The sequence below is a fragment of the Rhinoraja longicauda genome, chromosome 3, assembly GCF_053455715.1.
Source record: "Rhinoraja longicauda isolate Sanriku21f chromosome 3, sRhiLon1.1, whole genome shotgun sequence".
Lineage (NCBI taxonomy): Eukaryota > Metazoa > Chordata > Chondrichthyes > Rajiformes > Arhynchobatidae > Rhinoraja > Rhinoraja longicauda.
The window spans coordinates 20,628,221-20,655,794 of NC_135955.1; the positions used below are offsets into that span (position 1 = coordinate 20,628,221).

The 27,574-nt window shown below is 41.0% G+C and overlaps 1 protein-coding gene across 1 annotated transcript in view; it reads left to right on the forward strand.

Annotated features, from left to right (window-relative positions):
- The window catches only part of dnah6 (dynein, axonemal, heavy chain 6), a 228,725-nt gene that overhangs the window by 95,302 nt on the left and 105,849 nt on the right, over positions 1-27,574 (forward strand). The window contains exons 37-46 of the mRNA XM_078394918.1: positions 1,529-1,711; positions 3,796-3,939; positions 7,128-7,349; positions 8,467-8,614; positions 12,780-12,937; positions 16,741-16,872; positions 17,239-17,410; positions 19,949-20,095; positions 22,196-22,269; positions 26,706-26,860. Of these exons, the coding sequence (XP_078251044.1) occupies positions 1,529-1,711; positions 3,796-3,939; positions 7,128-7,349; positions 8,467-8,614; positions 12,780-12,937; positions 16,741-16,872; positions 17,239-17,410; positions 19,949-20,095; positions 22,196-22,269; positions 26,706-26,860 (1,535 nt within the window). The remainder of the gene's footprint in view (positions 1-1,528; positions 1,712-3,795; positions 3,940-7,127; positions 7,350-8,466; positions 8,615-12,779; positions 12,938-16,740; positions 16,873-17,238; positions 17,411-19,948; positions 20,096-22,195; positions 22,270-26,705; positions 26,861-27,574) is intronic.

Below are 27,574 nucleotides of genomic sequence, written 5' to 3' on the forward strand. Positions count from 1 at the left end.
GAGTTCTAGCATTCTGTTTTAGTTTTAGATTCCAGCATCTGCAGTATTTCTTGTCCCTGTTTGTTTCTGTTTCTTCTTCAGCTCATCTAGTGTGTCAATTCAGATAAAGCACCTTGAAATTTTAACTGATTGTAAGATTTTATTACATTCTTGAGTCTGGTCAATATTTGGATGGTAGCTACCTGGGCTATCTAAAACACACCCGAACAAACACGCCCATGGTTAAAGATTGTCTGATTAGAATGGAATGGAATAACATCTGACATATGAATACTTTTAGCTGCTTTGGGGGTACCTTTATTGTGACTTGGGTGCAAACTATAATTCTCTGTATCTCTGGGAATCTAGGCAGAGAAAAAAGTCCAAGTTCTTTTTCGATCAGAGTGGTGAAGTTGATGTATTGTTGAAGAATTGCATTTTGGTAAATTAAACCAATGCAGGACTTAGATAGTATTTGGAAGGCCCTGGGGTGTTTTGTAGAACAGGAGATGTAATTGAGAATTGAGATGTAATTTTACAACTGTACAAGAGTTTGGTGAGACTGCACTTGGAGTATTGTTTGCGGTTCTGGTCACCCAGCTATAGGAAGAATATTTATTCACAAAATGCTGGAGTAACTCAGCAGGTCAGCAGCTATAGGAAGAATGTCATTAAGGAAAGGGTGCAGAACGATTCATTAGGATGTTACCAGGACTGGAATGCTTGCGTTATAAAGAATGGCTGGATAGGCCGGTACCTTTTTCCTTGGAGCATAGGAGGCTGAGAGTCGACCTTGTAGAGGAAGATAAAATCATGGGAGGCATAGATAAGGTGATGGGTCACTGTCTTTTCCCCATGATAAGGGAGTCTAAAACTTGAGGGCATTGATTTAAGTTAAGTGGGGAAAGATATAAATGAAACCCGGGGACAACATCTTTACACGGAAGGTGTTGTAAGCAGAATGAGCTGCCAGAGGAAGTGGTATCATCATATCATATCATATATATACAGCCGGAAACAGGCCTTTTCGGCCCTCCAAGTCCGTGCCGCCCAGCGATCCCCGTACATTAACACTATCCTACACCCACTAGGGACAATTTTTACATTTACCCAGTCAATTAACCTACATACCTGAAGTAGAAGCAGATAAAACACAACATGTAAAATACATTCAGACAGGTACATGGATAGCAAAGATTTAGAGTGATTTAGGTAAAATGTAGCCAAATGGAACTACTCAAGTAGGCAACATGGTCAGTAGACATGATTTGGGCCAAAACGTCTGTTTCCATGCTGTATTACACTATGACTATGATGGCTTGCAAAGCATGTCGCGCATTTATCAGCAATTAATATTGGCTACTTTTTGAAGCATATTAATGTTTCAATAATGATTTAAAATATTTAATTTGTATTTAGTTGATCATTTATGCTATATTGGTCGATGTAGTATATTATTTGGAATATTTAAAGTATTGTAGAATGTAGATATTTTTGCTGGGTGTCTCTGGATAAAAAGAATGTTAACGAAAAAATTACTTCCTTTTAGCTAACATTTGAATCACGCCAGCACTTAATGAAACTATTTGAATCCTGTGTTGAAAATGGGTTGCACTTCGTCAACAAGAAATGCACACAGGGAATCCCTCAGGTTGACATTAGTAAGGTCACTACTATCTGCTGTCTTCTTGAATCTCTGTTGCTGGGAAATCGTGGTCCAGATCTCACTATGGTAAGTGAAAACTGAAAAGGTGTCCAGAATATAGTCTACAGAAGTGACTTAAGAAAATCATTTCTCTGGCGTGGAGCTTTACTCGATGTGGGCTAATATAAATGTATCAACCTTTGTTACTAATTTGTCTTGGCATTGACAAATACTGCTTGGAAATTATTTTTGTTTTTATGTGTTTTGTTATTTGGAAAAAGCTTAGGTTTTCCATCACAAAGCACAATTTTTTTCTAACCTTCTAATTATCTCAAGCCAGTTATATATTTGATTATTTGCTATTGTGCTGCTTGCAAAATGTCTCCACAGAACAGTGCTATTTTGAAAAAATAATCACAGTTAGTGTTTAATTACAGTATAATGGCCAATTAGCGCATGCATCTCCTATTGCTATTGAGGGAGTGCAGCATAGGTTCACCAGGTTAATTCCCGGGATGGTGGGACTGAAATATGATAAAAGAATGGATCGACTGGGCTTATATTCACCGGAATTTAGGATGAGAGGGGATCTTATAGGAACATATAAAATCAAGGGATTGGACAGGCTAGATGCAGGAAAAATGTTCTCAATGTTGGGGGAGTCCAGAACCAGGGGTCACAGTTTAAGGATAAGTGGTAGGCCATTTAGAACTGAGATGAGGAAAAACTTTTTTACCCAGAGAGTTGCGAATCTGTGGAATTCTCTGCCACAAAAAGCAGTGGGGGCCAATTCACTGGATGTTTTCAAGAGAGAGTTAGATTTAACTTTTAGAGCCAATGGAATCAAGGGATATGGGGAGAAAGCAGGAACGGGGTCCTGATTTTGAATGATCAGCCATAATCATATTGAATGGTGGTGCTGGCTCGAAGGGCCAAATGGCCCACTCCTGCACCTATTTTCTATGTTTTTATCAGTTTGCATAATGGTGTAAGGGTTTGTTTCCATTTGTCATGCAGAACGGAAGGTCGAATAAATATGGCAATGTAGGTCCCAAAGATTTCACAGGTGGAGAATAGCTTTACATTGAGAATGATCACTTGTTAAGTCAGTGGGCCATTCTTAGAAATCTGATGTTGGAAGCATAATGAGAATACAGTGCATTTTTATTTTATAGGGGACAATTATATCAGTGAGTATTGTGAGCCAGAAATATAATTTAGCTTTCTTCTTTGTCTTCTTTGGCAGTGCTTATGTTCAAGTATGACTTATTTCAATCCAGTTCTGTGGGTTCTGAGTTGATGAGACCTATGTGGAATCCAATGGCTCTGCCACAGGTGGAACAGGAGGTGCTTTGCAAGACACAAGAGTGGGTGGTACAGGAAGTAGGCTGCTCTTCCCATCAATTGCAGGAGGCATCTGCATGATTCTGAGAGTAAAATATGTTTCTCAAAGCCAGTCTTGAGGTTCTTTCAGCATTTTGTATTTGTCAAAGTTAATGAGGTTGTTACATTTGTTCATAGAGAATTTGAGAATATCCTTGAAGCATTTCCTTTGTTATGCTTGTAATTTCTGCCTCGGGGTAGCGTACCCCTTTTGGGCGCCTGTTTTGCAGGCGTGCAAGGGGAGTTGTCTGCCCACCAGAACTAGCTGACTATAAATAGAGCCTCATTGTTGGGGATATTGGCCTGGGAGAGTGCACTGATTTGGTTAACTTATTGGGCAGAAGATAGGGAAGAATTTGCAGAGATTTTACATAGGCGGTATTTCTCCCATGCTTTTAGGAACCTAAAGAATGTGCCACGTAGGACATGAGCTTTGTGCCAGATTTGTGGTGCCAGTTTGCCAGTGCTACATGGGTGTTTTTAAACTAGATTGGCAGGAGGGACTGGATCCATTGCGGAACTGAGGCAGGTGAAAGTCTGGAAGTCAGTAGAGAAGGTGATGAATGAAAATTCAGTGGCCAGAATAGGCAGGAGCACAACAGGCAGCAAGGGAGGACTGTTGGATTGAATTGCATTTATTTGAATATGAGAGGCCTGACGGGTAAGATAGATGAACTCAGGGCGTGGATAGATACATGCAACTGGGATATTGTAGCTGTTACTGAAACCTGTATTATTATTACCTGAAACGTATTATTAACAATATAATTTTACTTTTTTTTCCAAAGGATGTTTCTCAATTGAATGGTGTTATTACTCAGGCATTTGCGTTTTGCTATATTTGGTCTATTGGTGGAAATTTGACTGAGAACTATTGGGACAGCTTTGATTCATTTGTGCGTCGTCAATTGGAAGATCATCCTGAAGCTAAGGTATCTAAAAAGTGGACAAGTAAATATGTTTATTTTCATAACCAATCAATACATCTGTGATAAATAATGTAAAAAGCTGGGAGAACTCAGGTGGTCAAGCAGCATCTGTGGAGGAAAAGGGATGGTCTATATTTTAGGTTCCGCATCAGGATTGAGAATGTGGAGGGACAATGGCTAGTAGAGAAGGCGGGGGGGGGGGGGGGGGGGGGAGGGGGGGAGGTGGTGAGACAGATGGTGGTGAGACAAGGTCTGATGGATGATAAGTAGCATGAGGTGAGGGAAGATATACAGAAGGAGACAGATGGGGTAGGGGTGTTTTGAGGAAGAGACTGGTAACTGATAGTGGAGAAAGATAGGGAAAAAAGACAAGATGGAGCATGGTGGGGTGAAGAACATTGGAAGGTAAAGACAGAAGATAGACACAAAAAAAGCTGGAGTAACTCAGTGGGACAGGCAGAATCTCTGGAATGAAGTTTCGGGTCGAGATCCTTCTTCAGACTTGAACGGAAACGTCACCCATTCCTGATCTCTAGAGATGCTGCCTGTCCCGTTGAGTTACTCCAGCTTTTTGTGTCTATCTTCGATTTAAACCAGCATTTGCAGTTCCTTCCAACACAAGGGAGAGACAGAGACTGGAAGATGATGCAGAGTCAAATAAGGAAGGGGTGATGGGCAAATGAAACCAGATGGGGAGGAGCTTGGGAGAGGAGGCTAAGGGAGAAGAAATGCAGGTGGACAAGTCTGAGGGTGATGGGCATAAGGGAGTAGGAAAGCGAACAAAGGGAGAGACAACCTCGGTAGGCCAGAAGGAATGGGAAAGAAACACAATGAGAATGGGTAACTTGAAATTGGAAAATTCAAAGTTCATTTTATTGGGCTGTAGACTACTCAGGTGGAATATGATAAATGTTTTTCTTGTCTGCACTTGGCCTCAATGTGACAGTAGAGAAGGCCATGGACAGATAGATTGGTGTGGGAATGGGAAGGGAATTAGAGTTGTAGTCTGTAGACTGGGTGATGTTCAAAGACTAGGCAATGGGCCTGAATGAATATTCACGGTTGTTAATGACTTCTTAAGGAAATGTATGATGGTGTGTGTGTTCACGAAAACCATCCGAGTGCAGCCCAATCGATAGTATTGCAATCTTAGTCATGGAGGCTGACAATAGTACATCCTTCAGAAGGGTAAATCCTCAGAAAGTGTCTGGATTTGATGGTGTACCTGGACGCATTTTCAAACTTATGTGGAGATAGGTTGGAGATTTTGGTTGGAGATTTTGTGGCCATTTTCAACCTCTCATTGTTGAGGACTGAGGTTTCCACCTGCTTTAAAAGGGCATTGTCAATACCGGTGTCCAAGAAGAGTAAGATGGCATCTCAATGATTACCCATTGGTGGCACCAACATCCATGGTGATGATGTGCTTGCAAGGATTGTTTTGACACCTTTCAACTCCTTCCTCAGCAAGAAACTGGACCCTCAACAATTTACCTTCTGCTACAATAGATCATTGAGGGATGCAATCTTGCAGGTTCTCCACTCTGCACTGGACCACTTGGACAATAAAAAACACATACATCAGGCTGTTTATAGACGATACCTTGACGTTCATCCCCATCAAATTTGTTTCCGAGCTCCCTGTGTCCCTGGGTCCCTGTGCATCCCCTTGTAACTAGATCCTCGACTTCCTCATCAACATTACACAATCAGTACAAATTGGCAACAATACTTCACCTTCAATAACCATCAGCAGAGGGGCACCTCAGGGGCTGTGTGCTCAGTCTCCTGCTTTATGCACTCTACACGCATGACTGTGTAACCGGACACAGTTCCAACTCCATCTTTAAATTCACCAACAACACCACCATTATTGGAGGTATTACAGATAATGACGAGTCAGAGTATAGGAGAGAGAGTGATTGTCTGATTGATTGGTGCCAGAAGAACAACCTTGCTCTCAATGTCAGTAAAACTAAGGAGCTGATTATTGAATTTAGAGAAGGACGGCCTAGGATCCACACATTTATCCTCATCGATGGGTCACTGGTGGAGAGAGCCAACAATTTCAAGTTCCTGGATGTGCATAATCTGAAGATCTTTCGGGACTTAGAACATTGATGCAATCATGAGGAAAGCACATTAATGTCTCAACTTCCTTAGAAGATTGAGGAGATTCAGTATGTCAACGAATACTCTCTTGAACTTCTATAGGTGGAAGAATAATGTATAGGAGTCAGAAAACTGTAATGTCTTAGATCAGGAACAGCTTCTTCGCAACAACCATCAGGCTATTGAACATTACGAACGCCGACTAAACTCCGAACCATGAACTAGCTTGGTTGCACTAGGAGCTCAGGCTTTAATTAGTTTTGCATTATGTTTGGTTTTTCATTTATTAAACTTTTTTATTGGTTATTATGTTATCTGTTGAGTATTGTGATAACTAATCTGCTGTGCTGCTGCAAGTAAGAAGTTCATTGTTTCAGTACATATGGCAATAAAACACTCTTGATTCTTGACTCTTGGGAAGTTGAAGTGAGATGCAATTGGAAGCTCAAGATAATCGTTGTGGACAGAATGCAAGTGGTCTGCAAAATGGTTATTTAGTCGATACTTGATCTCGCCAATGTGGAGGTGGCCATATCGAGAGCACCACTGCAATGGACGTTGTTGGTAGAAGTGATGGTCAAATCTATGCCTCATCTGGAAGGACTGTTTCAGTCATTGGTGGTGATAGAGGTGTAGGGAGAGGTGTTATGTGCCCTATGGTTACAGAGGAAAGGGTCAAGGGACTAGCTGGGCAAGGGGAGGGATGAGCAGACCAAGGAATCACAGAAAGAGTAGTCCTTACAGAAAGCAGGGAAGATGTGATGGTGCAAACCCAGGAGTTGAAGTGTCTTTCCACGGCCATATTTCTGTTTGCTAGAATATATTTGCTCCGCATAGGTTTGCTAGAATATTAAAAAATAGGAGTAAGCTGCTGAACATTGCTATTCAATATGATCATGGTGATGAAATGTACACGTGCCACCCATTGGGAATTGACAAGTTCAATTTTCTGGAGTGAAGAAAAATGAATTGGAAATGGCGGATATTCCATTTTACTCCAGGGGAGCTGGTAGTTCGTTAATAACATTTTGCATAGTTTTTGAATTGTACAAGAAAATGCCTTTCTTTTGTTACCCTAGATACCAACCTCTGGTGACCTATGGAATTACTACATGGACTTTGATAATAATCGACTAGACCCATGGGATAGAATTATTCCCAGCTTTAAGTACAATAGTCAAATACCGTTTTTTGAGATGCTAGTTCCCACAACGGACACTGTGCGATTTGGGTATCTGATGGAAAAACTTCTCGCTGTTGGGCACTCTGTTCTTTTCACTGGGACAACTGGAGTGGGCAAGGTATTGTTTTTTTCCTATGTTAATTATATTGAAAGTAGTACTCTAAATGTAATTGCATTAGCTTTACAATATTAATTTATGATAAATAAATTGAGATTCTACGTGTAAGCCTGAATATCACCGATGATGATTTGATAAAACAAAAGGATCATTACAACATTTACTTTTTATAATTTCCATTTCATCTCTGAATTTGAGAGGAATCCAGAAAGAAAGAACTTGGATCATTTGGTGTCTTTCAATGATCATAAGGCATCTCAAAATGCTTCACAATTGATTATGAATGCTTGGTGCAGTTAGTTATTAAATCTAATTTTCACTCAGAATGATTTTGATGAGTTTGCCTTTTACCCACTTGATTTAACCTATTGATTATCATTTCCATGTTTCGAGTCCATTCTATTGCACTGTCCTTCGAAGTGGATCAAGAATTTGGCAGCCTGCCTAGACAATTACACAATTCTGCCTACAAAATTCTGATGCTTCTATGATCATTGAGACATCTAAACATTACAAGAGGCATTTAGACAGGCACTTGAACAGGCAATGTGGAAGGATATAGACCTAATGTAGTTCAAATGGGATGAGTGTATATTGTCGCAGACACAATTCTGTGCTGTATGACACTATAACTTAAAAGATCTGTTAAAAGTAGAGATGTCACTACCAAAATCTCCTTCATGCTTCCTCATGGACAAAGTAGAGGCAAAAATGGAGGAATGGGCAGGAGTGGCTAATTAAATTAATCACTTACTTAAAAATTACCAATTTGATCTGCAGTGGTCTAATATTAGCTTCAGAGATTGGATTTTCAGGAATTAAATAAATATTGCCGAGATGTTTTCAGTATTCTTTAATGACTGTACCTTGCATAGTAGAGGAACAATGTGTCCATTCACAGGAGAATTGTAAGCAGGTCGGTGGAATTTCTAATTGGTTCCACATATCTCTTGTTGCAAGGCTCCAGCGACCCTTGGATGTGCCTTTCAAAACATGGCAGGACACAATTGAGTTAAAGTTCATAAATAAATTAGAGGCGATCAAAGGTAAAATTAGTAATGTTTTGTTGTTAAACTATTTGATTTATATTTTTAATTTTTTTTAATCTTTCTTATAGTCTGTGGTTGCACGAAGTTTGTTAAATCAAATTCAAGATGAAGCTGGTTATGTTCCACTTTATATTAACTTCTCTGCTCAGACATCTTCAGCAAGGACACAAGAGATAATTGAGTCAAAATTAGAAAAGAAACGAAAGAACATAATTGGTAGGTCACAGTTGCAGAAATATTCATAATCTCTATGTAAGCCTATATAATTTGTGAAGATTATAAAGGTCTCAAATTATTTGTTTCATTATTTTAGCATAGAATGAATAGACAATAACAAAAGGTCATTTTTAATGCTATGAAGTCTATTAGCAGTATTAGACAGCAAAGTTTGGAGTGGTAACTTGTAGGTACATATGGATCATACCTTGTGCTTTAATGGTGCGTTTCTCTGCTCCCGTAATAGGAACACTTCAGCCTGATTTCCTTGGAATTAACAAGTTGACCACTGCTTTTGTCAAAGCCTAATTAAGAATTTGGACCATTGCTGAGGCCACAGTAACTCTTGGTATGAGGAGGAGTCTAGGCAATCTGGCCAGGAACTAGTGGTGCCTAAGGGATGCAATTGATAGCTGGGGGTTTTGGGAGATTCATTGAGGATGTAACTGGTTTGGTTGATGCTACTGCATGGTATTAATGCTATTGAATGTCAAAAATAGATGGTTAGATTGTCTTTTATCAGAGATGATCATTTTCAGGCTCTTTAGTTGTGCAGATATTACTTGCTACTTAGCAGTCCATGGAGATACAAGGAATTGCAATGACTATAATAATTTTTCTTTAACTGAGGGATGAATAATTTCCCCTTAAAATGCACTGACTTCCATTGCAGCAGTACTCCTTGATGTCACAGTCAGACTCAGACAAGGTAGTATCTCAGAAGGGTTTTTGCCCTGTTTTTTCCCCTGCAAATGTGGCCTGAGCTGCTGAGTATTTCCTGCATTTGTCTTCAGATTTCCAGATATGCACTCATCTCAACTATGCTCCACATATATACCAAAGCTTTAATGAGATTTAGAGTTGTATGGTCAAGTGCAACACAAACTGAGCATCAGGAAGCAAATTATTATGAATGAGGGCTGTTTAATAGCACCTTTGATTGCTTCACTGAAGATTGGGAATAGATTGGTAATTAGCCATTGGATTTTCCTATTTTTTTGTGAACAGGACAAATCAGAGCAATTTACCATATTGTTGTTGGAAGCCAGTGTTGTTGGTGTACTGAAACAACTTGACTGGATTCTGCGCAAATTCTGGTGGGTAGGTCTTTAGAACTGAAACTGGGAAGTGGACTTATCTTCTACTCTTTGTTGTAAGTAGTGCTCTCAGACTAGATAAAACATGTAAGCAATTGAATTGGGTGATGGCTGGCCTGTAATTTTGTAGATCTTAGAAAGAAGTCAGAGTGAATCATCCACTCGTCCTTGGAATATTGTGTGCAGTTCTGGTCACCACATTAGAAAAATGACGTATTAGTGCTAGAAAGAGTGCAGACGAGATTCACCAGGATGTTGCATGGAAAGGGGGGGGGGGGGGGGGGGCTTTAGTTCCCAGGTGTGATTGGATAGCTTGAGATTGTTGTCACTGAAACATAGAGAGCTGAGGCATAACCTTATAAAATTATGAGGATAGAAAGTCACATCATTTTCCAAAGGTAGAGGAACACAACTAGAAGACATAGGTTTAAAATGAGTGGGGAACTATTTAAAGATCTATGGGGAGGAGAGTGGTGGGCATCTGGATCAAGCTGCCAGAGGAGGTGGTAGAGGCAGGTACAATAATAACATTTAAAAAACATTTGGACAATAGATGGGTAGGAAAGAAATGGTGGGAAAATAGCCAAATGCAGATAAGTGAGTTTTGCGAAGATAGGTATCCAGGTTGACATGGATAAGTTGGACCAAAGGACCTGTTTCTATGCAGTATGACACCATGTACCTACCCATGACTTCTTGATGAACAATGTTGGGTTGTTCCAGCCTTGTCTTTAACATCCACATGCTCATCCCCACTGTTGCTGCTGATAAGGATGTTCCTGGGCTCTCCCTCCTTTAGACTTTAGATTACCATTCATAATTCATGACATGTGACAGAACTGAAGAGTTTTGTGTTGAGCTATTCACTGTGAGATTTCTTAGCTCTGTCTAGGGAATGTTAATTTTATTGCTTAGAACACAGGTAGTCTTGAGTTACACTTTCTGCAGACAACTCATGTTTAAGCATGCCCGGTGCTGTTCCCTTCAGATCTCTCTGCACTTCTTCTTGAACCAGGGTTGAGCTCCTGGCTTGATATTGTTGGTAGACTGAGGGATATGCCGGCTATGAGGTTACAGGTTGCAGTGATGTACATTGGTGCTGCTGCTGCTGATGGCCCCATAAATCTTCACGGCATCTTCTGGAGTGTGTTGTAGAGCTGAAGGATCTAGGAGTGCAGGTGCATGGTCGAGTCGCAGGTAGATAAGCTGGTCAAAAAGGCTTTTGGCACATTGGCCTTCATCAGTCAGAGTACTGAGTATAGAAGTTGGGAGGTCATGTTGCAGTTGTATTAGAAGTTGGTGAGACTTCATTTAGAGTATTATGTTCAATTCTGGGCACCATGTTAAAGGAAAAATATTGTCAAGCTTGAAGGGGTTCAGACAAGATTTACGAGGATGTTGCCAGGACTAGAGAGTCTGAGCTATAGGGAGAGATTGAGTAAGCTGGGTCTCTTTTCCTTGGAGCGCAGGGTGATGAGGGGTGATCTTATGGAGGTGTAAAAAATCATGAGAGGAATAAATCGGGTAGATGCACCGAATCTCCTGCCCACAGTACGGAATTGAGGACCAGAGGACATAGGTTCAAGGTGAAGGGGAAAAGGCTTAATAGGAATCTGAGGGGTAACTTTTTCACACAAAGGGTGGTGGATGTATGGAACAAGCTGGAATGTTTTGGGTCGAGACCCTTCTTCAGACCTTCTTCTCAACCCGAAAAGGTCACCCATTCCTTCTCTCCAGAGATGCTGCCTTACTCACTGAGTTACTCCAGCGTTTTGTGTATCTTCGGTTTAAACCAGCATCTGCAGTTCCTTCTTGCACATTTCTATGGTATCAGTTCACTCACCCGTGATGCTAATTCAATCTGGCAGCTTTTTCCTTCAGATCTTGCCAGTGGTGCTGGTATTAATCCACTCGATGTGATGGATATTGAAGTTTCCAACCATGAGTCTTTGCTTCTTTGCTTTTCTTCCTTTGTTATCAATTGCTGTCTTTGATTGACAACATTGACCAGTCTGCAGAAGATCATGATTCGGTTTTGTATTGTAAGGGTACTGAGAGAAAAACAAGTCAGAAATTGCATCTGTGGGAGGTCTATAATATTTTCCAACATGAAATGTGTACATTTCTTATTGTTCTTCTGCTCATTTGTTGTGGTTAGAAAGTGCATTGCTGTAAGTAGTGAAAATGGAGTTCAACTTGTATCAATCCGTTGAGGTCTTGTCGCTGCAAGCTTTTCTCACACTACGGATTCCCTCAGCATGAAAACATCATGCATGCTTCTCAGAAACATAGCATTTACCATTAAGCTTTCTTTTCTTGTGATCTACACATTGAAGGAGTGAAAATCTTTCTTGTGGGCAAAAGGTCTAGGTTATTCAGGGAAGCCTCTATGGGCACATGAGTGGAGACGATGGCGACCTGTAGGAAGCCAACAAAACTGGCAGGTCGCAGTTGCTTCCTGCCCTGAGGTCTCCAACCAACATTGAGTGGGAAAGTATTGTCATAACAGTTCTTCCAGCAAGGGATGCTGCAAGTATAGTTGCTGCTGATTCATGAGCATCTCAACAGCTAAATGTTGAAGTAAACTCTCACTTTCATTGAGCATTTTGACTTTGTTTGTTGGTTGAAGGTGCCACTCTGGTGTCATAATGTCAGCTAAGCACCACATTAAATAATGTAAAAAGCAACACAATAGCATAATACACTTCAAATGGTAATGGGATTGCTTCATCATAGTCTGCTCTAATTATAAAACAGTCGTTTACACAAAAGACAATGTCATTTTGTTGTCCGTCAGACACCAGGAAAATATTAGGTGTTCTTTGGTTTAACTGTTTCTAGAAATGATTCACAAGTAGAATTCAAAATGATCTGCTATGTGATCTTCTCTGGGTCAGTTTGAAAATAGAAAACATACTGCTTAAAATGTAGATGCTACACAATTAAACCCTAGGCTTACAGATCAAGATGAAAACTTAAATTTGGTTGTTTCAGCGATCTAGTTTCATAACAAGAATCTTTTGCGTCTGCAAAAATGGATCTAAAATGTCTATTCTTTTGACAAACAGGTGCTCCAGGGAATAAGAGAGTTATTATTTTTGTGGATGATCTTAACATGCCGAAATTGGACCGTTATGGATCTCAGCCACCCATTGAGCTTCTTCGACAATACCAGGACTTTGGTGGATTCTATGATAGAGAGAAGTTATTCTGGAAAGAAATACAGGTGACATACAAAAACAAATCTACCTTTTGGCAAGTGACATTACAATAAATTTCACAGTCATTTTGATTAGCTTAGTATGACTTTCACTGGGAAAAAAAACGTACAGTTTTGTGGCATTAGCAGTTTAGTTTTTAGTAATATGTGACATGAATAGATGTCCTTTGGAATTTAAGCATGAGTATCAGAATACAGAATACAGAATACAGAGCCTTTATTTGTCATTTGGTACCGAGGTACCGAACGAAATTACGTTACCAGCAGTCACACAAAAAAAAGAAACACAAGACACATAACCACAACACAAACATCCATCACAGTGACTCCAAACACCCCCTCACTGTGATGGAGGCAACAAAACTTCCGCTCTCTTCCCCACGCCCAAGTCCCCGCGGCCGAGCGCTGAAACATCTCGCGGCCGAGCCGGGCGATGGAAGGCCCCGCGGCCGAGCCGCACCAGCGATGTAAAGTCCCGCGGCCGAGCCGCACCAGCGATGTAAAGTCCCGCGGCTGAGCCGCGCCGGGCGATGTTAGGTCCCGCGGCTGAGCCGCGCCGGGCGATGGAAGGCCCCGCGGCCGAGCCACGCCGGGCGATGGAAGGCCCCACGGCCGAGCCGCACCAGTAATGTAAAGTCCCGCGGCCGAGCCGCGCCGGGCGATGGAAGGCCCCGCGGCCGAGCCGCACCTAGCGCTGAACCGTCCCGCGGCCATACCGGGCGATGGAAGGCCCCGCGGCCGAGCCGCACCTGGCACTGTTAAGTCCAGCGGCCGAGCCGCACCGGGCGATGGAAGGCCCCGCGGGCGATGGAAGGCCCTGCGTTTTTTAAAGTTTTTTTTAGCGCAAACGGAGATACGACTCGGAAAGGGTCGCATCTCCGTTGAGGAAGAGATTTTTTTTAAGGTTTCCCCCACCCCCCCACCACCCCCCACATATACACAGCTAAAGATAGGCTATTCCATACATCTAACACTAACAAATAGACAAAGAAAGAAGAAAGACAAACAGACTGCCGGCGAGCCGCAGCTGCAGGGCAGCGCCGCCACTTCTGCCACTAATAGTATCATTCAATACTATTCAGTCCTTTCATTCTGTTTTGCCAGTTAGAATTCCAGCTGCCTGATTTAATCCTGTATCTCTTAATTTCCTTTCATAAAGAAGTAAGGTATCTTTCTCAGGTATTTGTATTTTTAATTTGACCTAACTTCAACAAAGTTTAAGATCAGAGGGTAATGAAATTTACCATTTACATGAAAAGTATAGTAGATTCTGGCAATTTGCCTAAATAGCTCAATGCTAATTTTAAAATTATAAAATCAAAGCTTTTAGAGACTTTAAAACCATTTTTATTAGTGAATTAAATTAATGAATGCCTCGTTGTGCCAATAATAATCCTAAATTAGCTTAGACATAGTCTGGCCATTTAGAATTAAATACAGCAAAGCATATGGGAGATTGACAGGGAAAAAAAATACACTTGAAATTTGTAATGCAGTAAAATATATTTGTAAAATGTCAACAATTTCTGTTCACTGGTGTGACTTAGCTAATCTAACATGCATTACTGCAGTACATTAACAAACCCTAACATTTTATTGGATATTTAAAATGTCAATATTTCTAATGTAATGAATTACTGTGTTCAGGAAAACTATCTAAAAACTGGAAGACCAAAAGGAACAGCATCTTCCAATCAATGATTTGTCAACAGACTACCATAAAAATAGCATTGCCATAAGATATGATTGAAAACCCATCTGCATCTCCTGAGGCAGCAACAAATTGAATGTTGTCAAGCCAAAGCTCTTGCAGAAGTGGGCACATTATATCTCAATAGAGGCACATGAGACTGCTGATTCTGGAATCTGGAGCAAAAAACAAATTGATGGTGGAACTCAGTGAGCTGAGCAGCATCTGTGTGGACAAAGACATTTTAGGTCAAGACTCTGAATCAGCAATGAGGGCTGGGGTGCGAGGGACGATACCCAGCATAAAATGGAGTGAGGAGGGGTGAGGAAGGACAGGCAGAAGGAGGCAGTTGGGGAAGGGGAAGCAACGAGATGGAGGCAGTTGGATAGTTGGATGTAGACAAGGAAAATCGAGGGCAGATGGAGCCTTGTGAGAAGCAGGGAGAGTGAATGTGGAGACAGAAGCTGAATGATAATACGCAGGGACACAAAGGCTACAAAGGTTGGAAGCTGATAACTAAGGAAATGTGATAATGGATAGGAAGATAACAACTGAGAATGAACAGAATTTGCCAATCCTTCCCAGCACGTTAAAAAGTACCTATTCCAAATTATACAGAGCCATAACATTAAAAACAAGTCCTAGATGTAGGATATTCATGAGTTGCATCCAAGAAGTTAAATCTATTTCTCCACAGATGCATCTGAATATTTCGAGCTTCATCAGTTTTGTTTAGAATTTCAACAGCTGTAATATTTTATTTTTACACAGAAGCCTCAAAGCACATTTAAATTTTTTTTTTTTAGATTTAGAGATACAGCGCAGAAACAGGCCCTTCGGCCCACCGGGTCCGCGCCACCCAGCGACTAACACTATCCTACACCCACTAGGGACAATTAAAAAAAAAACATTTGCCCAGCCCATTAACCTACATACCTGTACGTCTTTGGAGTATGGGAGGAAACCGAAGATCTCAGAGAAAACCCACGCAGGTCACGGGGAGAACGTACAAACTCCGTACAGACGGCGCCCATAGTCAGGATCGAACCTGAGTCTCCGACGCTGCATTCGCTGTAAGGCAGCAACTCTACCGCTGTGCCACCGTGCCGCATTTTACAAGCTGATTCATCTACTGACTCTCACAAAGCTTTGAATGCAATTAATATATACTACCTCACCCAGAATAGTTTTCACCAAACGTAGTGGTGAATCTGTGGAATTCTCTGCCACAGAAGGTAGTTGAGGCCAGTTCATTGGCTATATTTAAGAGGGAGTTAGATGTGGCCCTTGTGGCTAAAGGGATCAGGGGGTATGGTGAGAAGGCAGGTACGGGATACTGAGTTGGATGATCAGCCATGATCATATTGAATGGCGGTGCAGGCTCGAAGAGCCGAATGACCTACTGCACCTATTTTCTATGTTCTATGTTTCTATGTATAGACTATCACTAATATGCTGACTCTATACCTTCCGTTCTTCACTATAGCAACTCGCATTACACAGGTTTGTGGCTGTGTTCATTCCCACTGAGATGAATTTCAACACTTTATCCTCAATCATTCCCAAAGCAATTCTCTGCCATTGCACTCTTTCTTTTCGCTTTATTTCTACTAATTAAGGATAGCCAGCATAGCTTTTACACGACAGGTCATTTCTCACTAATTTGATTGAGTTTTTTGAGGAGGTGACAAAGGAGATTGATGAAGGTTGGATGTTGGATACTTGGATTTTAGTAAAGGTTTTAATAAGATCTCTTATGGTAGGCTGATGCTGAAGATTAAGCTGTATGGGATTCACATTGACTTGGTTGTATAGATTCAGAACTGCCTTATTCATATAATTCAGAGGATGTGGTGGAAGGGAAATATTCTGGCTGGAGTCTGTTCAATTTCTCATTTGGCTCACTCTAATGAATCACTTCTTATCCTCACAATATTCACATAGAAGTGAATTCCACACATTAACCGCCTCTGGAGAAAGAAGATTTTTTGAATGTCTTAATAGATTCATGACTCTGACATGTCGTAGGCTGCTCCACAAATAGACACATTTTCTCAACCTCATCAAATCCCTGCATAATTTAAAAAACTTCTTTGACTTATCTGCAATGTTATTTTAGGATGTTACTATAGCTGCTGCCTGTGCGCCTCCTGGTGGTGGACGGAATCCAGTGACTCCGCGTTTCATAAGACATTTCAGCATGTTGTGCCTTCCAACTCCATCTGAGCATAGTTTGAAACAGATTTTTCAAGTGAGTAATTATATTTTCCAAAAGATGGAAAGCAATTTGACAAATTTTACGTTATTTGAGATTGCATTGCCAAAAAGAAGCCTCAGCTGTGAAAACATGGACTAACTTTACAGTTGTAATAGACTCAAATGAACAGCATTTTTAAAAAAAACATGAATATTAAGGAAAGTCTTTCAATGAGACCAGATCCCTCATCTCTGGATAGACATTGCTTCCTAATTCATATGTTTTAATTTTTTTATAATGACTTGAAATTTATGAAGAAAATTCTTCTATATTTCTAATATGCAATATCTATCCATTTTGTACTAAGTTCAGGCATTCTGAATATGTTGATGAATTTTCTCCTTTTCATTGTTTATGCAGGCCATTTTGAATGGATTTCTGGCTGAATTTACTCAGGCAGTGAAACACTGTTCCATTAGTATTGTGGAAGCAGCTGTTGAGATGTACCATCGAATGAGTGTTGACCTTCTGCCTACCCCTGCCAAATCTCATTATGTTTTCAATCTGAGGGACTTGTCAAAATGCATACAAGGTAGGAATCCATTGGTTTTGCTCACACATTTGTGCATTCATTACTGATATTTTAATTTTGTTGAAGGTCCTTTCATGTATCTGTATAAAATATTTTGAGTCATTGATCTATAATTTTACAGCTACTTCCTCCCTTCCCATTGGTCGACCAAGATGCCCCATCCACACTAGTCCTACCCACACTGATCCCACACTGATCCATATCTCTTTAAACTGTTCCTACCCATGTAACTGCCTCAATAGTTACATGGGTAGGAACTGCCTCAATTTCCTCCTCTTGTTGCTCGTTCCATATACCCACCACCCTCCATGTGAAAAGGTTGCCCCTCAGGTTCCGATTAAATCTTTCTGCTCTCACCTTAAACCCATGTCCTTTGGTTCTTGATGCCTCTACTATGGGTAAAAGACTGTGCATTCACCATATCTATTTCACTCATAATCTTATACACCTTTCTAAGATCACCCCTCATCTTCCTGTTCTCCAAAGAGTGAAGTCCTAGACTGCCCAACCTCTTCCTATAGATCAGTCCCTCAAATTCTGGCAATATTCCTGTAAATCTTTCCAGCTTCCTTTCTATACATCCTTTCTAAACAACATTCTTTCTATAACAGGGTGACCAAAATTGAACACAATAACCCAAATACGACCTCACCAATATCTTGTACACTGTGTTGATGTTTTAGAACAGTACAGCACAGGAACATGACCTTCATGGCATGCACTTCATAAGTTCATGTTATTTGGCAAGTTAAAAAAATAGCAGTTCAAGCACTAATCCAAAGGTGCCTTATTCAATACATGACATATCCACTGAATGGAGCACCTCTATTGAGTACCGGCTGACTTAAAATTTGTTTTACTGTCATTAAACAGAAAACTAATGATTAAATATGGTGGGGAGTGTGTATATGTTCATTGCACACTTGAAATTCCCCACTCTCCATGTTCAATCAATCAACATAGGCTTAAAAATAGGCTGTAGAAACAAGGAACTGCAGATGCTGGTTTACCAAAGAGACACGTGCTGGGGTAACTCAGCGGGATAGGCGGCATCTCTGGAGAACATGAGTAGGTGATGTTTTGGATTGGAACTCTTTCTTCAGTCTGATTGTGGTGGGGGAAAGAAATATGGAAGAGAGGAGGGACAGGTTAAAGCCTGGCAGGTGATAGATGAAATGTGTAGGAAGGAACTGCAGATGCTGGTTTAAACTATAGATAGACACAAATAGCTGGAGTAACTCAGTGAGTCAGACAGCATCTCTGGAGAAAAGGAATAGGTGACGTTTTGGGTCGAGACTCTTCTTCAGACTGAGAGTCAGGGGAAAGGGAAATGAGAGATATCGACGGTGATATAGAAAGATATGCAAAAAAGTAACGATGATAAATGAAACAGGCCATTATTAGCCGTGTGCTAGGTGAGAACGAGTAGTCTGTACATCACATTTCTACATCACCTTCTATATCTCTCATTTCCCTTTCCCCTGACTCTCAGTCTGAAGAAGGGTCTTGACCCGAAACGTCATCTATTCCTTTTCTCCAGAGATGCTGTCTGACCCGCTGAGTGACTCCAGGATTTTGTGTGTTAAGTGATAGATAGATACAGGTGAGGGTGATTTTTTTAAATATGCAAATGGTTGGACAAAGACCAGAGTTGAAAATACAAATATGTGAGGCAAGGATAGAAAGGGTGTGAATTGTGAAGCCAGAGAAGAGAATGTAGGTGGAATGGAAGGGGGAGGGGAGAAATGGGTGCAAGTCCAGGTGGGGCACTGGGAAGAAAGGGAGGAGGTTGGAAGGGGAAAGAGATCTGGGGGAAAAAAGAGTATACACTTCTAAGGTTCTGTTCAGGACAGCAGGAAACCATGTGATGAATCACAGTTTGAATTGTGAATGTGTGGACAACATATTTGAAACCCAGTAGGAATAAAGGATAACATTAAAAGATGGATTGTTTAGAATAGAAAAAGTAATATAAGAAAAATTGCAATCAAGAAGGTAAATATGAGAATAGAGGCTAAATTAATAGATTTTTTTGTTTTGTCTCAAGTGAAAGTGATCAATTTGAAATGTTTGTCAGAAATGTAAGCAACATCTTAGTTTTGGGATTGATAACTCTATCGATAGCAATTTAGTTATTTTGAGAAAATAATGTTTTAATAAATGGAAAAAAATTGAAATTGTAGCTCAATGTGGTGGAAATTCCAGGATGTATGGTTAATTATAATATCTGAAGGAATTCTGTCTATTCAAAAGCTATGGAGATTAAAATTCTATCATTCATCTAATTTTCTGTGTATGGGTGTATTTGTGTGTATGTGCATGTGTATGTGTGTGTGTATGTGCATGTGTCCATGTGTATGTGTTTTTCATAATTAATCTTCAAACCAGATCCACCATATTATAACCATGATGCACTTTCCTTTCCGTTTCAAATTTTGTTCCTTCTATGCAGTTGTATCATTTTCTTTCTCGATTGCTAATTTATGGAAATTGGCTTGGTTTTTTTTTCAAATACTTCATTTTTGTTTTCTTTTTCAGGAATTCTGCAGTGTAATCCTGGGACAGTGAGAAATGAAGAACAAATTTTTCGACTGTTTTGCCATGAATGCCAACGAGTTTTCCATGATCGCCTGATCAACAGTGAAGACAAGCTCTACTTTAACAACATGTTGTGTGAAATGGCCAGTAAGAAAATCCAACATATTCATACATTCAAAGTGATCACAAATTATATGTTATGCAAATATCTTTGATTTCCATAAATTATGGAGTTATCTAAATCAATTGCAAAGTTTATTTTGTAACTTGCAATAGTGTTTATGAGAATAGATTGGATGTCTCGCAGGGTCTGAACATGGTTTTGCGAAATAGTCTGGACACCACATTCAATAAATCACATTCATTTCAAATTCATAGTCGCAACATATCAGGAAGCTTCAATAGAACGTGCTATTGATGTCTAAATTTAAGTCAAGTCAAGTCAAGTCAATTTATTTGTATAGCACATTTAAAAACAACCCACGTTGACCAAAGTGCTGCACATCTGACCAGGAAAAAAAAAAAAAAGAAACATACAGTGGCAGGCAGCCAAACACAACGGCGCGGCCATCTTGAACAAAATGTTAATTCAATCACCCACAGTCCAACAATAAAAGCACTAAACAGGCACCCAAAAATTACCCAACCCCCCAAAACACAGTCCAACAATAAAAGCATTAAATAGGCATTCAAATCACACACCCCAAAACCCCCAAAAACACAGTCCAACAATAAAAGCATCAAACAGGCACTCAAACCACCCAACCCCAAAAACACACAAAAAAAGAAACATCCATCAAAGAAACATCCATCACAGTGAGTCTCCTCCAGTCCTCTCTCTCCTCACTGTGATGGAAGGCCACAATGTCTTTCCCTTCTCCCGCTGTGCCTCGCCCGCAGTCAGGTTGTTGTGGTTGCAGGCCGCACCGAGCCCAAGGCCGAGCGGGCCGAGCCCAAGGCGCGTTGCGTCGCAGCCGCTCCCGCAGCCTCCGAAGACGGCCGGCTCCGCCGATGATAAGTCCGATCCGGGGCGGGCGAACACGCTGCTGCCGCTGTTGTTGCACGTCGGGGCGGTCGTGGCTCCCGACATTGAAGCCCCCGCCCAGCAGAGAAATATCCCGCGGCCATCCTAGGCCGCGCCGGACGGTGAAATGTCCGCGCCCCATGCCCCGCGATCCGGGGCGGGCGAACACGCTGCCGCTGCCGGAGCTCCCGATGTCGGCATCCACGCGGCCCGAGCCTAAGGCGAGTCGCAGCTGCTCCCGCAGCCTCCGAAGACGGCCGGCTCCGGTGGTGGTAAGTCCGATCCGCGGGCTCTGCGAACCAGAGCCCTGGAGGCCGACAGCTCCAGGAGTTGGGCCGATGGTAGGCCGCAGCAGGAACGGAGACACGGCCCAGAAAACAAAGGTCGGGTCTCCGTTCTGAAGGGACACATATTTACAGTGTTAGTTTCCCCCTCCCCCCCACATACACACATAGTACACAAACACAAAAACACCACATCACAACTACAATTAAGACAAAAAAAAAATAGCTGGAATGTCATGTCTATTACCTTACTCACTTTTAAATATAATAGAATTCGAACTTTTACTGTTATTGAGGTGATGAAATGCATTTGTTTAAGTGAAAAAGCTTGTTTGGAACATTTGCTCTGGCTTATATCAGCTGGACTGAATGAACAGTTTCAATGTAGTAAATGTGATTACATTTAAGTTGTGCTGCCCACTGCAGAAATCAAATCATGGGTGTCACAGTGAGGTCCATTTTTTATTTCTTAAGATCTATGCATTGAAGAAATTCAATGCAACACAAATATATTCAGCACCATTAATTATCAATTTTTATGAGAAGGCATTTCAGCCTAGAATTTCCTGTATGCAAAAACCTATGTTAAAGTCATACCTTGGGGAGGTCACTGTGGTTCAGGATTGCAAAGGAGTAATATTCCCAGTCATGCATAAAATCAATATATATTGGATGCTAGATGCAAGTCGGGAAGATAGAAGATTTGTTAAATATTAGGTTTATGATCTTTTATCAAAATTGTGAATATTGTATTAAAATTATAGGAATCGTCAGTTGAGCTGAAAGTTTCTCGTCGATGCCTATACTTTTTTTGATAAAACACACACTCTGAAAGAATTGCACTGTATGAAGTTATTTTTCCCCAAATATATAGTAAATCTTTTGTTTATGTTTTAACCATTTTAATTTCCATAATGACAATATTTCTTTTTTTGAAAGACAAACACTTTTCAGTTCAGCTGGAGCCAAGCTATTTTACATTACACCCAATTATTTTTGGAGATTTCCTGAAGGTAAGAGACGCACCTCACGTTACTTTTATAAAATGCATTTTATTGCTGAGTTTCTTATAACAGAATGATAGAGTGATGTATTTGTCTTATTAGACTGGGTCAATGATAATGCAATCCAATTATCCCAACTTTCCTGTTCTTTTTCGGACACATTCTCTTTCTGGTTTCTCTACCTCTCAACCAGTGCTTCTCAACCATAGAAACTTATTTGCACATATAAAAACTTTTCACTTCTTGTGGTTCTATAATCAATCACTTTCAAATGGTGTCATTTGTTTACTTATTTAGTTTAATTTATTGTTGTCACATGTACTGAGGTAAAGTGAAAAACTTTTGTTTGTGTGCTATCCAGTCAAAGAACAGACTCTACATGTTTTCAATCAAACCGTTCACAGTACACAGATAAAGGATGAAAGGTGCAAAATTAGTGCAAGATTAAGTCCGATACACCCTGATTAAAGATAGTTCAAAGGTCTCCAATGCGGTAGATGGGAGATCAGGGGTACTCTCTAGTTGGTGAGAGGGCCGTTCAATTGCCTAAGAACATTTGAGAAGAAACTGTCCCTGAATCTGGAGGTATGCGTTTTCAAACATCTGTACCTCTTGCCTGATGGGAAAGGGGAGAAGAGGGAGTGACCAGGGTGAGACTTGTCCCTGATTATGCTGCTGGTCTTGCCAAAGCAGCGGAAAGTGCAGGTGGTGTCAATGGAAGGGAGATTGGTTTGCAAGATGGTCTGGGCTACTTCCACAACTCTGCAATTTCTTGTGGTCTTAGGTGGAGCTGTTCCTAAACCATGCTGTGATGCATCCTGATAAAATGCTTTCTACAGCACATCTGAGGTGGTTGGTGAGGATTGTTGGGGACATGCTGAACTTCCTAAGCCTTCCAAGCAAGTAGATGCATTGGTGTGCTTTCTTCGCTATAGCTTCAATGTGGCTGGTCCAGGACAATTTGCGGGTGATATTTATTACGAGGGTTTGAAGCTTTCAATCAAGTATACTTCAGCGCTGTCAGTGTGTACTGGCTTTGCTTCCTGAAGTTAATCACATTCTCCTTTGTTTTGATGACATTAACGGTCTTGGCACCAAGTTACAAGGTTCACAATCTCCATTCTGCACTCCGTCTCCTCATTATTTGATATCCGACCCTCCTTGGTGGTGTAGGAAAAAAACTACAGATGTTGGTTTAAATCGAGGGTAGACACAAAATGCTAGAGTAACTCAGCGGGTCAGGCAGCATCTCGGGAGAGAAGGTATGAGTGACGTTTTGGGTCGAGACCCTTCTTCACACTGATATTAGGGGAGGGAGCGAGACAAAGATAGGATGTAGTAGGAGATAGAAAGACTAGTGGGAGAACTGGGAAGGGGGAGGGGAAAGAGAGGGACAGAGGAACTATCTGTTTAGAGAAGTCAATGTTCATACCGATGGGGTGTAAACTGCCCAAGCGAAATATGAGATGCTATTCCTCCAATTTGCGCTGGACCTCACTGTGACAATGGAGGAGGCCCAGGACAGAAAGGTCAGATTGGGAATGGGAGGAGGAATTGAAGTGCTGAGCCACCAGGAGATCAGGTTGGTTAAGGCGGACTGAGTGAAGGTGTTGAGCGAAATGATCGCCGAGTCTGCACTTGGTCTCACCGATGTAAAGAAGTTGACATCTGGAACAGTGGATACAGTAGATGAGGTTGGAGGAGGTGCAGGTGAACCTCTGCCTCACCTGGAAAGTCTGTTTGGGTCCTTGGATGGAGTCGAGGGAGGAGATAAAGGGACAGATGTTGCATTTCCTGCGGTTGCAGGGGAAAGTACCTGGAGAAGGGGTGGTTTGGGTGGGAAGGGACGAGTGGACAAGGGAGTTGCTGAGGAAACGGTCTCTGCGGAAAGCAGAAAGTGGTGGTGATGGGAAGATGTGGCCAGTAGTGGAATCCCATTGGAGGTAGCAGAAATGTTGGAGGATAATTTGTTGTATACGACGGCTGATGGGGTGGAAGATGAGGACAAGGGGGACTCTATCCTTGTTACTTTGCCCTGAAACCGCAGGAGATGCAACACCTGTTCCTTTACCTCCCCCTTCGACTCCATCCAAGGACACAGTCTTTTCAGGTGAGGCAGAGGTTCACCTGCACCTCCTCCAACCTCATCTATTGTATCCACTGTTCTAAATGTCAACTTCTCTACATTGGCGAGACCAAGCACAGGCTCGGCGATCGTTTCGCTCAACACCTTTTCATTTTTTTTTCATTTCATTTCATTTTATTTTATTTCGAACATGTTAAAAGACATAAATTAAAAAACAAAATAAACAAAAAAACAGAAGAAATACAAGGAATTTCATCCATTACTTAACATGTGCGAAAAGGAGTAGGAAGAAGTGTGAACCTTCGCTCAGTCCGCCTTAACCAACCTGATCTCCCGGTGGCTCAGCACTTAAACTCCCCCTCCCATTCCCAATTTGACCATTCTGGCCTGGGCCTCCTCCATTGTCATAGTGAGGCCCAGCGCAAATTGGAGGAACAGCATGTCATATTTCGCTCGGGGAGTTTACACCCCAGCAGTATGAACATTGACTTCTCTAACCAGATTGTCCCTCTCTTTCCCCTCCCCCTTCCCAGTTCTCCCACTAGTCTTCCGGTCTCCTACTACATCCTATCTTCGTCCCGCACCCTCCCCTGACATCAGTCTGAAGAGGGTCTTGACCAGAAAAGTCACCCATTCCTTCTCTCCCGAGATGCTGCCTGACCCACTGAGTTACTCCAGCATTTTGTGTCTACCTCATCGGTGGTGTCATCTGCGAACTTGTACATTGAGTTGGATTAGTATTTGGCTGCACACTCATGAGTGTATAAGGAGTATAGAAGGGGCTGAGAACACATTCTTGTGGGGCACCAGTGTTGAGAATTATAGCAGAGAATGATTTGTCACCTATCCTCTCTGATTGTGGTCTGTGGGTCAGGAAATGTAGGATCCAGTTGCAGAAGGGAGTGCTGATTCCAAGTTCCACGCATTTGGAGCTGAGCTAGATTGGGCTTATCTTCAGCTTATCCTCTGCCTCTGGAAACATTTACTCCCTATTTGCTCCATCAAAACCATTCACAATTCTTAAACATCTCACTTAATACTTAAAAAATCACTTTTTAAAATGTTTCTTGCTTCTCCTCCCTGGAACTTTTGCATCCTTAGAATTTAACATAAGGTTTTCCAGCTGAGGCTGACTGTCATTTTATAAAGTTTTAGTATACTCCTCTATTCTTTTAACTATTTTTTTGTGAATAAACACAAATATCCTATATGAATTTTGATACTTTTCTCAACTTATCCCAAGGATCTGAAAAATACCTTTGAAGTTTGCTGATATCCCCTTTGACATTATATCTCTAAATTCATGTTATATGTCCTCATTCTTCCCTGGTCACTTCACTTTACACAACCCTGCATCAAACATCATCTGTTATTTTACCATATACATTTGAAATTGATTGCAATCTCCTTTACTTTTACTTATATTTCTGAGTTCTATGATATCAGCAAGCTTTGAAATTGCACCGTGTGTATGCAAGCCCAGATCATTAATATCTAATGAAAAAGCATATCATTGTTTTCTTCTTTTATTACAAATGCCATTGCATTGCTCTGTGTACTCTGAGCAATTAAAAATAGGTATTAAATGTCACAACTTTGAAAAAGGTTTAAGTATAGAGACATTCTGGATGAAAACGGGTTCTTCGGCACATTAAGTACATGCCAAGCATTAACCACCCAGTTGCACAAGTAATAGATTAATCCTACTTTTCATTCTTCTCACATTGCCATCAATTCCCCCAAGACTCTATCATTTATTTATCCTTGGAAGCAATTAACCCACCAACATCCACATTTTTAGGATGTGGAACAAAACAGGAGCATCTGAAAGGTGCCCTTGTAGTCAGTGGGAGACCCTGTAAACTCCACACAGACAACCACCATAGTCAGTTTCTGGCTCCACGAGGCAGCAGTTGCTTCATACTGTGGTCCAAAATTTGTGCCTGGAGCCAAAGGATTCTGATCAAGTCTGAAAATAATACCTCATTGGTATTCACAATGGAGAATGATATGGTGGATATAAAATTCAGGGAGAGGGATGGTGTGATTCGAGGCATGTTAGTATTAAGAGGGAGGAGGTGTTTGATTATTGGCGTTGACTTATCCACTAAATGTATTTAGGTTATTCCAACTTATTGTTTGCTGTAATATCAATGCTTTATTGTTTTTTTTATCAAGTCTAATTCCAAGTATAAATTATTTTCCATGTACTCATGCACCAGTTACACCTTCTCTGTATTATTATTGCTAACGCCTTTATTATTAAGTCAATAAAGATGTCAATGAAGAGAGACAGATTCCAGGGAATTTGTTATTTATGAGTAACTTGCATAATAACATTCACAATTAATCTTTTCAGATTGGAGCAGAAAAATCAGACCGACTTTATGAAGATCTTAACAATTATGCAAAAGTAAAATCTATTCTTCGGGAATACATGGATGATTATAATATGTCTAGTTCCAAAGAGATGAAACTGGTTTTCTTCCAAGATGCTGTTGAGCATGTTTCCAGGTATTTACTTTAGGATTTGCTGGTTTTTTTTGTTAATATGCTTGTAAATACACACAATATATAAATGCTGTCTTCCCATGAACAGGAGGGTGCAATTGGTCAGAGGCACCAATACACAAAACACAACTAGAATTGCATCAAAACAGATAAAAGAATATTGCCTCTCTTTTATATCCCATCCATTTACATTTTGCCTTTTATTTAGCCAATGTATTATTACTACCTATCTTTGTATTGTATTGTCAATCTCTTCTGTCACTGATGTAGACTGTATTTAACTTGGCTTCCTGCACAGATCACTAAAGCATCCTCCGTGTTATAGATTGCCAACTTGAAAATTACCAGACACATGAGAGGGGGACTTTTTGACAGACAGATGGTTAGAACAAAGGCTAGAGATAAGAACAATCGTGTGAGAGTTGAAGAGTTTGAAGAGTTGCAGATTTTGAAGCCAAGGGGAGGAAAATGGTGGGGGGGGGGGGAATAGAGGGGAGGTAAAGGTGGGAGTTCAGCAGAGGGAAAGGAGGGGGGTATTGGGGGGGGGGGGGAGAGGGGGGAGTTGGGGAGAAAAGAGGGGGGGGTGATTAGTTAGAGATTACCTAATATTGGAGAATTCAACTTTCATACTGTGGGTTGAAAGCTATCCAAGTGGAATATGAGATGCTGTTCATCCAGTTTGCACATGGTCTCACTCTGCCAAAGGAGAAGGACCAC